At 41.1% G+C, this 12584-nt stretch overlaps 1 protein-coding gene across 3 annotated transcripts in view; it reads right to left on the bottom strand.

Annotated features, from left to right (window-relative positions):
* Window positions 1–12584, bottom strand: part of GRIN2A (glutamate ionotropic receptor NMDA type subunit 2A) — a 195232-nt gene that overhangs the window by 67090 nt on the left and 115558 nt on the right. For all 3 annotated transcript variants that reach the window (XM_087732432.1, XM_087732433.1, XM_087732434.1), the window contains exon 5: window positions 4029–4143. In XM_087732432.1, the coding sequence (XP_087588558.1) occupies window positions 4029–4143 (115 nt within the window). The remainder of the gene's footprint in view (window positions 1–4028; window positions 4144–12584) is intronic.

The raw sequence follows: 12584 nt of genomic DNA, 5'->3' as shown, positions 1-12584 counted from the left end.
ATTTTGCAAGAAACCACCCTGTACCATCTCAGTGACTTTTGATTATCACAGTACTCTGACAAAACGCTGTCAGAAATCTGACCGAGTGTTAGGTTTTTTAGTTCTTGTCCGGTGAAGTTCCAGCTATACCATTAGATTATGATAGCTGTCTTTGCTCGGCTACATGACGGTGGATGTTAGTAGCCAGATGGAGCTCTCTGTGAAGACCTTGGTTCATTTATTCCAGTCAGGAATTGCTCACCCTCTGCCCACTCATTCCTGCTTAGATACAAATGCGTACAACCTCACACAGAGCTTGTAGATCTGGCATATCCTAGTTAATCAAAGCAAAACCAAGTTCTACCTTAAATCCTGCATTAGTAGAAAGTTAAAGATGATTGGTTACGTTTAGAATAAAGCTGGATGTACGTAACGGTTCTTGCAGTGGCATTTAACTAGCAATTGTGCCATGTACTGTTATGTTGCTTCTTGTAAAATTCATTGGCTACAAAAATGTAGGACACTTGTATCTCACAAATTCACCCAGAATACAGATCATCACGGCAATTTTATCTGTATCTATCTGGGAGCATCAGTAAAAATAGTTTTCACCCTGGAACTCATCTTTACACATGGAATACGCTCATCTTTAAATGCTATACAGTCCTCCCTACCTTACTTAAGATATATGATACGCACAGCTAATTAAACCGCCAAATTTTGCCACTGCTAATTATATTCTAGTATATGATTTTAATATCGGCTTGATTGGTTTTATTTACACATTAAAAAAAGAAAGACTAACAGACTGTGAAGTTTGCACCTCCGCGAAGTTAACGGGCCAGGTGAGACTCCCAGGTCACAGCTCGCCGAGAGAAGCTGAACGGGGGAGTTGCAGCTGGTCCTGCTGGACCTCTGGGGACTTTTTAGCACTAGCATAGTGTTCCTGCAGCGCTTTGGTGATATTTGGGCAACACTGTTAGCTTTGGCAAATTTATCAAGTTTCACTGAAACAAGCACATTAAGCTTGTCTTCTTAAAAATCTCTTGCCTGAGAACAGCAGCCCCTTTGCCTGTCAAGATTAGCAGCAAGGATATGAATGCTGATGTCAGAAGTTTGAGTAGCTGCTTTAGGATCTGTCAAAATATCTTGCTGGATGCCTACTGAACATGTCCAAAAGCGATTTTCAGTCTTCAAACTATTATCATCCAACCAGCTTTTTTCAGAATCTGATATGGGACAAATCCCTCAGCCAACCCCATTTACATGTGAAGTTACCACTTCAAAATTGTGATACTGAGCCATTTGTAAAGGAAAAGGAACTTATTTTCCTAGGGGTAAGACGTATGCTCTTCAACTACGGTTGAATGGATTTTCTATAACCTCAAGCCTCGAGTCAAGTATATCAATTTTGAGACCAAGGAAAAATTGTATTTAAGTAAAAGCAGATTATTATACTAAAACCAAAGAAAATTGAGTTTTAATAATAAATCTTGCATTTTCAGGAGAATACTGGGTAAAAAAATCCTCACATAAGTCACAATTACTCTTTCTTACGTAAACAGTAAAGTAGCTACTCACAATTTCTATGTACATTAGTTACATCAAAAGGATTAGCAGGCTGTTGCATTGTCAGTTTTTCACATGAGTAAGTCATTTAATTAGATTCTAGGACTTGATGTTTTCCATATAGGATTGAGGGTATTTAGTAAGACTTCAATAAAACAATTCTGTGATACTCATTGCAATACTGTAATGGGAAGTAAAAGCATGCGCCTGTCTGGAAAACACAGAGGAGGCAATGTTAGATCTCAGATGAGTAACTTTGACAGTTTTGAAGTTGAGCAAAACAGCGCAAGGAGAAAGGAACAAGGAGAAAGAAACTGGCTAAGAGATATGGGGTGGGAAATGCAACTTGGAAAGAATGTCGAGACGACACTAGCAAGATGTTCAAAGAAACCAGGGGGTGGGCAAGGGCCTTCTCATGTCTCGAAGTCAGAAAAACTGTGCTGCTATTTCTGAAGCGCATAGTGACGCTGTGCGGATACAAATGTGGGGTGCTCCGAGCTAGCCGAGAGCTACATCCAGCTTGCCAGGATAATTGATTAGTCAGTTTATTTGTCTTCATCCACAGAGGCAGGGATCAGCTTGTGGTCAGAAGAGTAATTCTGGTGGTGACAGCCTGTTCTTGGCCGCCTTTCACTTCTCCCCTCTGACATAATTAAACCTGGCCCCCTTCCCATAGTCCTACGATAGAGAATCAGACAAGAAAGCTGCAGCTAGGGGCAGGCTGTCTCTACCAAAGTAACTCGCCTGGCCAGCTACCAAAAGGGCTCTAAAGCAAAGGGGCAGCTAGGAGCAGATGCATAATTTTTTTTCTGGGCAGGAGCCTCCCTTCAGTCACTCTTTTCTTCCTCCTAGAAGCCCCTCAAACACGACAATGAGCAGTAAGGGATTTACCAGATGGAAAACTGTGCACAGCCAACGTGAGCATCAGGCTACAGAGAGCCTTGCAGCCCAGCGCAGCAGGCGGAGCGGGCACTGCTGCTGCACAACATGCACAGTTAGATACAGCAAAACCGGCACCAAATCTTCCGTTCTCTGATAGGGGAGTCGCTTGAAGGTTAAAAGAGGCGCAAGTTATTTCTTGGAAATAATGTCTGTTCATATATCCAGCATTTCTTTGCTGCTGTTAAATCATTTTTCAAAAACATCAACTCTATCTCCCCTTGTCCTGTGAATGGTCTCTTTAGAGAAGTTTCAAGGTACAAAATGTCTGAAATTATTGTACCATAAGCATTGTGGGCTGCCTCTCTAACCATTTTCTCCCTTTGGTGCCTCATACTAATATTCCCCAACAGTATAATATTTTTTCCAGAACGTTATATATGATATGCAGACTGTTGAAGAGTTTTAAAATAGGGTAAGAAATTTTCATAATGGTTACTGAGCAAAAGATTCCTCCAAAGATTCAGATTGACACATTTGGATAGGATTAAATTTATCCAGAGAACTAAATTTGCATCAAATGAACATAAAGAAATACATAGCATAATCTAGGACTACTCTTTGTGTTTTTGCATGAATAGCATATTTACTGAGATGTCCTTCAGTAATTCTTATTTTGTCATTATTATTCAACATCACGAAGAGTCTTGCAGTCTTACAAACTAGAGTTTTAAGTTGATTTTATGGGACCCTAAAACTATAAGAAAAAGAGTTCCAGATTTCAGCAGCAATTTAGATAATGCAGGATCATGCTTTATGAATTTAAAATAAAACTGGTGGATGATACAGATGTATTTTTTCCCACATTCTCATATTGCAAACAGTTTCTAAGGTCCCCTAGTTTTTAAAACATGGGACCACAATTAACCTGCAAAACTCAGAGCCAAAACAATCACAGGCTGAGGTGGGAGTTTTAAAGAAAAAACATTTGTGATAAACTTTTTCTTTTATTACTCACATATATGATTAATCCTGATATTAAGATGCTTTTCCTTCTAGTCTATGTAGAGGTTTATGGAGATCACTTGCCTACCAGGACAACACAAGTCAAGATTCTGATTTTTTTAGGCAAACTTTATAGGGATTATCCTCCAATTCAACAGGAATTTCACAGTTTAAAAAAAAAAAAAATAAAATTGTACTTTTACTCTAAAATCTGTCAAAGAATACAAGACCAAGCAAATAAAAGGACTGGAGTTGTCAAAATATACAAATCCATCCAAATTTAGGTAGTTAAGGCCCAAGTTTCTGGAGATTTTTCAGTCATCCATTTTATTTTACTAAATTGTAAGAAGAAATGCAAGGTGTGTTTCACAGAAATCTTCTGAAATCCATGTGGCTTATCTTCACTGATATGTTGCTTTCCCTGTTAAAACTCCTTAAACCTACTCGGAATAAGGTAAAATTATCTTTTCCGAACTGTTGTGACAAGCCTGCTACAGCAGAATATCATCACTGACATCCATGACGTTAATCTGTCTACTTGTCATTAATAGGGTTCTACCAAGTCTCTCCGTCTTTTACCCAGAAGTAATGCTCACCTTTTCCCACTCGCGATCGTTGTTCAGTACTATCACCACCAGCCTGGGGTGTGCCTGATAACCATCTGCTGTGAAGGACAAATCTTTACCTTCCCAAGTCACATTCATCATAAACCTAGAAGGCAAGGAAAAAAAGTTCATTGAAAAATTAATGAGCTGTCCAGCAGTTAATGAGCAAGCTAGTTCAGTCACCAGAACCACTGATGAAATACATGCACCAAATCCTGTTAATGCTGTGAAAAGCGTACGTGGGCAGCATGGGAAGTCTGAGCATTTCAAGGCAGTCCACAGCAGAAGACAAAGCAAAACATTGTTTACATAGGATTTTTAATGCAGACAACATTTTTAAAGCAGCTTCCACATTATGTATGACCTGTACACTCCATGAATAATCTTTCTGGCACTTTGCACAACCTCACCAGTTTTTCAGGACCATTTTAAACATGTCTACATCAGCTCTGTATGTAACATGATACTATTGTCTCACTAGAGTAATACTCAAGAGGTAAGTGCACCTACTCTGGCTTCACCTCTTTAGACCTCCAAGAGTCCTGTCAGCCCTTCCCAACACTGGAACTATACACAGTGTCTTTGTGACACTTGGATAAATTCCACTAATGCCTTCAGCCAAAACCAGACATGAAAACTTTGAAAAGGTTGATAATATTTCAGTTTAGTAATTTCAAAAAGAAAAAAGATATATGTTTTGAACTTTTTTGTATTTAGGCTCATTTTCAATGGTTTTCAAAAGATATATAAACTAATTAGCACTTTGAATAGGAAAAAAAATTAGAGAGACTCGGAATAAAATGTACAAGAAGAAAGAGATTTTTTAAATTTTGTTGAAAATGTCAGTTCAATCCCAAATTTCCTGCCCTTAGGTTTACCAGTTTGGGCATTGAATCAATAAAACTGTTTGTTTACCACAGGCTCTTTGTTCAGCTACAAAGAAGATGACTTATTCAACTGAAAATTTTGTACAAATTTATGTCAACAGAAGGCAATTACTCAGTGCTACAAGAAGAAGTACCTCTCCTAAGATGTGCCACAGTACTGTTGCTTGCTTTCTCTATTCTCCTGTATTGCCACGCTAACCTGCATGTTCTAAGGACAGAATACTACTTGTTATAAACAATCCTGTCATTAGCAATGATTACACCATCTCTACCGAGCCTTTGCTCTGACCTGGACTGTGCCATCGAGGGACACTCATGAACTGTGGTGTAGAACACCGCAGGTGGCTCCACGCACACCAGCCAGCGGCCAGAAGCGCTCAGCAGCCAGACACTGCAGTGGCCCTGACCTAGCCCGGGGTAGGGATCTCGGTACTCTACTCATCACCTTAGAGACATCCTTCAACTCTACAGAGTCCTATAGCTTTTCCAGCCATAGATTTGCCCCTGAACGTCATAAATTCCTTGGTGAGTTTATACCAATTCTAATATAGTCTACCTAGGTTTTCCGTTTCCTGATTAATATGCACAGTTTTTAATTTCTAACTGTTGTTTTCCATCCATCATTGAACTATGTACCCTCTTTTCCAAAGCATTGTCCTTTCGTTGATTCAGAAATGCCGGCATTCTGGCCATCTAACAAACTTGACTTTCCTCAAAAATAATTTTCTGTCAGAAGTTTCTACAGATTTATAATATAAATCCATATTTATATTTTCTCCAGTTCCACATAGCTTCAGTGTTTCTCAGTGAGAACAGATTGTTTCCACTGTTCCAGGGTCAGAAAGAGTGATGAGAAATCGCAGTTTTTATTTAAAGCACAAATACAGGAAACTTACTGCCAAGAGTCTGAACTACCACAGCACACAGGTCAAGCTCCCCGGACTGTGATATTGAAAAAAATCTATCATTTTATACATTATGTAAAATTCCATCACCTAAGAAAATCAGGCATGAAAGGGAAGAGAGTAAAAGGCTGGTATTGGCACTGGCGTTCTTTGGTCACGTTGAAAAAAATCAAAACTCCAGACTGTCCACGTGAGCGTGACAGAGCTATCCCACAGGTGAGAGGTAAAACTGCAATTCAAAATCTTGGAGATCCCATGGCACTTCCAGAAGATGTGTCCTCCACCCCATATCCATGGTCTGAAGTTAACTTCATCGAATTGCACTGAATTCTCAGCGTATTTCATTGAAAGAAATTCAGACCAAGGTTTCGCCTGGGTGCTCTCCTGGAATTCAACTCAACACCAATATAATTCCATCCCACAAACAGATGTGTTTCGAAGGGCGTTAAAGTTACTTTAACTATTCTTCATACATTGCTCTGTAATGTTTTACCCACAAGAAACTGATACTGGTTTACATGTTTGTTTGTAGCCATAGTAGTAGCACGGTCTCCTGGTGAATCTGACATAGACAAAATTCTTCAGCTCCACATTCACAGGAGAAGGCTTCGTATTGACATAGCTGCCTGAAAATCCCAACAGCAGAAGCACACTAAATACAAGTATATAGGCCCAGAAGAAACAATGGCATTATATCATGACAGTTAATAATTAAATGTGCACTGCCCTAAACAGCCATATTAACATCATTCAGTACCAGTTTGACAGCAATTTGTAAATTCACCCATCGTAATAACTCATATTTTGTGACAGACTTTCAGCGTGAAAATTTTCCCCTTGGCAGAACTTTGCTTTTCAGTTGAACTAATTTCCCGTGTATTACATTTTTCATCCAGCAGTGAAAGAGCTTGCTTGGGAATAAAAAGCTTGTTTGCCACCTTGAGAGGAAGCGGCAAACCACCAAACAGAATTTGCTCGTGCACACGTAAGAAACCAGCATAACGTTTGCTCGCTGCTGAAAATCAAATGCATTGTGACCCAAGGAATAAAATGCCCAGGAAGTCACCGCAAGGGGAAAACAAGGACAAAACAAGGACATACGGTGAAACCATGCGCTACTTGTATGTGCACTTCTGCACCCTCCCAGTCTGTACACATGAAATAACGCCCCTCACAGCGAACACATCATCTTACAGGGCCAGGCAGAAATCACCTCATTTCAATAAAACTGATAGCTGAGCATTTCATCTCCTCCTAAGGGCTGGACTACAAACATGCACGCTGTACTACATCAGGCTTTTGTGTCCCGTTGGGTTTTTAATTACGTAGCCATTGGCGATTGGACTTGAGTTGAACCCTTCTTTTATGTAGTTTGGTATGATCGCTACCCCAGATTTCAAACAGCAGTCATCATATTTTGGGATCAATATGCAACTGCCCTAGCCTGGAAGCTAGTCAAGGGCCCTCACAAGATGCAGTGCTGTAGCTGCAGTGATGCTCAAGTGCTCCAAAAAGAAAGATGAACCACAAATCTAAACTGAAAAACGGAACTCAGTGTATATTTTTAACCTGTGTGAACTCACCCACCATTTAGTAGTGAAACACATTTTTCAAGTTAAAAGAAAAAGTCCCTAATCTGCAAAAGTCTCTTAAAATTGTATTGTCTGAGTCATATACAAAGGTATCGGTGAGTGACGCAGTCTGAGCTACCCCAGTTTCTCAAGCTGCAGCAATAAAAAAGAACTTCAAAGAGATTCTTGTTTTCCCAAGCACACTCTTCTGTACAAAATTCATCAGCTGCCTGTGCTCTTCAGAAACCAATGCCTACAATCTACATTCCCTTTTGAATTGTCATTTTTCTTCCACAAAAGACAGAGGTTCTGCTCTGCTTTTACTGGCCAAGATCCTAAACTGCTTGTCTCTATGAAAAGCAACCATGTGCTTTTCTGCTCCTGGTTAGGAAGAGTGAGGAAAAGCAAGTATTTATATTATACTTTATTCTCATAGAGTTTTAAGTTTGCCCAAGGTTAATTCTGTGCAAGATATCTTTGGCTTCTGAATTGGTCAAAATATATTTCTGAAGTAGTTTTGGAATTGCATATTCCTGTTCTTAATGAAATGAGGTGCTTGATTATTTGAGCTCGTTACTTTAAGGGGCCAATTCAGCATACACCTTGGATTAGTAGTTAATCTGCTTTCATACCTCATTAATGCTATAACCTTTGCAAAGACATGATAGCAGGAGGCCTTGTGATGGTATTATTAAACTGAAGTCTTAATTAGCTTTTGCAAACTGAAGTTTGTGAGTAAGATTCCCCAGGTGATACATTTATGAAAAATGGGATATTTAAGAAGTTAAGCTATTCTCACACTGAATCCAAACCAGGGTTTTATCATGTGAAGAACCAAGCCTGTACTATATATTTCAAAACACTTTTAAACATTTATACAATTCTTTTTTGCTTGTCACCTTCCCCAACAAAACTGAAAAGAGGAGTGTTGAAACACCACTGCAGAACACTGTTGCCATTGTATTTACAGCAAGCCTTTGAAGCATCAAGGTTATAAACGGCTCTCAAGGTTTCCAACTTAATTTTTATAGACTCAGAAAGATCTAGTAACTCAGATAAAACTTCATATTAATGCCAAAACTGTGTGATATTTGTCCATGTCAAAATTCTGTCTTTACCCAGAAAGACAGAACACATTTGAGTAAGCTGGGTTTTCCAACCCTGTAAATATTATATCACAACTTCATTGACTCTAATTTCCATTAACGAATGAGGGAAGACTTTGCCAAAAAGATCAGACCTCAATTTTTAGAAGACCTCAGTTTTTAGAAGACCATTTGCTAGGGTACAATATTGCTGAAGCAGAAGCACCTTTCTGGCCAGTCTCCTTACAGAGGACATGGACCTTCTTTGCCCATAAGGTGTTTGGTAAGGATTTCCTAGGCTGTGTGAAAACAGCTGAAACCCCAGCAAAGCTGCGACCGCTCCTGGAGCAGAATCTTTGAGACTCTGCTTCTATGTTATGCAACAGCAGACATGTTTGCAAGCTATGGGATTTCTTCTGATGTTTACCATATATATGCATATACGTATATGACAACAAACTGATGCATATGATACCAAACTGAGTGGGGAAGTAGACACTCTGGAAGGGAGAGCCACCCTGCAGGATGATCTGGATACGCTGGAAGAGTGGGCTAACAAGAACCTTATGAAGTTTAACAAGGACAAGTGCAAGGTCTTGCACCTGGGAAAACATAATCCAGAAGTGCAGCTCAGACTGGGATCCACCTGGCTGGAGAGCAGCTCCATGGAGAGGGACCTGGGGGTCCTGGTGGACAGGAGGCTCAACATGAGTGAGCAGGGTGCTGCTGCGGCCAAGAAGGCCACGAGGAGGCTGGGCTGCATCAAAAAGGGCATCACCAGCAGAGATAAAGAAGTCATTATCCCTCTCTACTCGGCACTTGTCAAGCCACACCTGGAATACTGTGTACAGTTCTGGTCCCCGTTATACAACAAAGGTGTGGACAGGCTGGAGGGGGTCCAGAGAAGGGCCACCAAGATGATCAAGGGTCTGGTAAGCCTGCCGTATGAGGACAGGCTGAGAGAGCTGGGCTTGTTCAGCCTTGAGAAAGGGAGGCTTAGAGGTGATCTCATCACCATGTACCAGTGCTTAAAGGGGAGCTACGAAGAAGATGGAGACTCCCTTTTTACAAGGAGTCACATAGTGAGGACAAGGGGTAACGGGTACAAGTTACTCCCAGGGAGATTCCGATTGGACATGAGAGGAAAATTTTTCACAATAAGAACAGTCAATCATTGGAATAATCTCCCCAGGGAAGTGTTTGACTCCGCTATGCTGAACACATTTAAGACTCAGCTGGACAGGGTGCTGGGCCATCTCGTCTAGACTGTGCTCTTGCCTAGAAAGGTTGGACCAGATGATCCTTGAGGTCCCTTCCAACCTGGTATTCTATGATTCTATGACATGCAAGATACACAAGTGTTCCCCTAATAGATGCAAGGATTTGAGATCAAAAGCAAGAAGGTTCAGTGGATTCTGTAGTGGGCATTTTTTTCAATGAAAAAAAAAAACCACTATGTAAATTATAAAGATCAGTGTCCCAAACAAAGATCGATCCCAGCCATGGCTTCATAAACTTCTTTGGCAGATGTGCGAAAACAAACAGCGACAGAATGAAAGCACAAGACTGCACAGGAGAGCAATCCTGCGAAACCAAAGCAGGCGCAGTATCATCTCTGGAGCCTCCCCAGCGACGGTGCTCAGGGAGGTCCCTACCCGGCAGTGCCCTCCACATGCTGTATCCCTGCGATGCCTGGCAGCGAGCATCCTCCCAAATATTCATGTCCTCAGGACAGGCACTCTCAAGCCCACCCACCTGTGTCCCAGAAGACCCTGCAGCACTACTTTACAATTTATTTCTCCCTTAGAGCAAGCTGAGCTTACTCCTGATCACCCATTAAAAGTAGCAAGCCAAGAGACTCAGCCCCTTGTTTCTCCGTTGCAGGGTAGCTTTTGCCACAGGCAACAGCATATGAACCAGTCCCTGCATCAGCTGGCTTCTCCAGGGGAAAGCCAAGCTAAGGGAAAACCCTGGCCAGAAGGCAAGGAAAATGCAGATTTTTGAGATTTATGGGGCTAGAAATAAGTCAAAAATAGGGAATACAATCTGGAACCATCCCTCAAAAGCATTGCACAGCCAGGAGGAAGCGGTGCTGCGGAGACAGGATAAAACTAGTCTACGCATTGGAGCAGCGGCACTCCACGCTTGCTGAGGCCAGACAGGCCTACTTATGCTTAAAATAAAACTGAAATACTCTTCTAGAAAGATGCAAGGATCACAGCATTAAAAAGACATCATACGTAAGAAAATACTTTTACAAATGTGTAAAAATTCAGGGCATCCAGAAAGACCTGGATTTTAAAGCTAGCGATTGCGTGCATGTACATACACTGACCCCGGAGGTCCTTGGAGCAATGCAATAAAACTTTTAAATTAATTGATCCCTTAAAAATAAATGCATACAATGAGTTGTGACAATTATTACACTTACGACAAAAAATGCTCTCACCAAAACTAATACAGTAAAAAAATTCCCTCTTCTCCCCTCCAAACTGTTTGTTGTTTTCTCCATTTTTCCCTATTTCATGGTGATTTTCTTTCCATCTATCCCCTGAAATATGAATGTGAGACTGTCTGTGCTAGGATCAAGTTTTATAACTGAGCACAATTAGTAACAACAGCTGCTTTTCCTACAGCAAGGATCCTTTGGTTTCTCCCCTGCCAAGGTTTAAGCCTTCTTCTCCACAAACCTCTTTTCATAACATTACAGCATCTAGAAATAAATTGCTAGATCGGGGGGGGGGGGGACACACACCCCGCAATGAATTCCCAGGGTTACCTTTAAAACCTTCACTTTGGTGGGTGCGAATGTGATCGCTGGAGAAACTGCTGGGAGCTCCAGCCCGGCAAAGCAGCAGGGGCGGCGGGGCGCAGGGGGAGAGCCAGCCGGGGGGTGCAGGACGGAGGGGCTGCACGCCATACGGGAATTCTGCCTTTAGACACCAAACGGGTCAGGCAAACACCCTCCGCAAACGTCCCGGGGTTTTGAAAGCAAGTTTAGAGACAGGAAGTGTGGACTGTCTCAGATGCCCTTTCTTCTGGTGAACAGAATGAATAGAATGAATAGAATTCACGCCTTCCTTTTTTTGTTTTATAATGCTAATTTTCTATAGATTCAGACTTTTTAAAGCAGAAATTCAGGACTCATCAGGCTCAGGAACAGAGCCAGCTCTGCGATAACAGGCTGGTTTATAACTAATGTGAAATCCACCTAGTATCCAGCTCCCAAACAGATCACTGGCTGGGAAAAAGATACTGGGTAAGGCAGAGGCATTAATGAAAACATATCACTCCTAAGCTACCTCCAAAGAAGAGAACTTCGTTATTAGACCTGTAAAATAAAGCACGCAGCCTGATAGCTGCAGGGAGCAGAAAGCCCGTGGGACTCCTCGCTGCCATGAGCTCAGACCCATGGTTCCTGCCCTCATCCTGCAGCCCAGATCAGATAATCAAACTTGATAAATTCTTCAAGTGCCGTCACTGGGGACTATCATTTTTTATTTAGTGCCTTCTTCACCGTGGGGCAGTGTTTCAAATCCGTGACAACCGCAGGCAATGAAGAGAAACAGCAGAGACTTAGGGAAATACAGGTTTCATAAAAGAAACTCTCCCCCTCCTCTCCCAAAGAAGGAATTTCCAAACTGAGATTTAAAGCAGATGAAATGCCTCACAACCAACGTGTCATCTGGTGATATTTCTCTTTCCTCCAAACAGTATGAACCAACCATTTTAATAATCTAGACAGCCAGTCTGTCTGGGCTTGGCATTCACTCAGCATCATACCCAAAAAAGCAGGAGTGAATCCAAATTTTGTCTTTTCTTCTTTATCTTGTTGAGGCTCTGAACTGCTGAACTTCTCTCCTATGATTCTACTGTGAAATTTGAAAGCTACTTAACAATAGAAACACCAAGACAAATTATTTATCATTAAGAAGCAGATTTCCTAAAAACATCTATAAAATTAAATCAAGAAACGCTGAATGTAGAATATATAATGTGTGGTCTGAAGTACATATAGAAATAGGTCTGAAATAGATCACTATTAAACAAGGTAGCAATGCATTTTTCAACCAGTGAAAGTTTTTTTAAAGATGATTTT

Source organism: Nipponia nippon, unplaced genomic scaffold (assembly GCF_047370975.1).
Source record: "Nipponia nippon isolate SJK-2023a ecotype South Korea unplaced genomic scaffold, ASM4737097v1 scaffold_5, whole genome shotgun sequence".
NCBI classification, from domain to species: Eukaryota; Metazoa; Chordata; class Aves; order Pelecaniformes; family Threskiornithidae; genus Nipponia; species Nipponia nippon.
The sequence above is the reverse complement of the archived record's forward strand: the minus strand, read 5'-3'. Positions and strand labels throughout refer to the sequence as shown.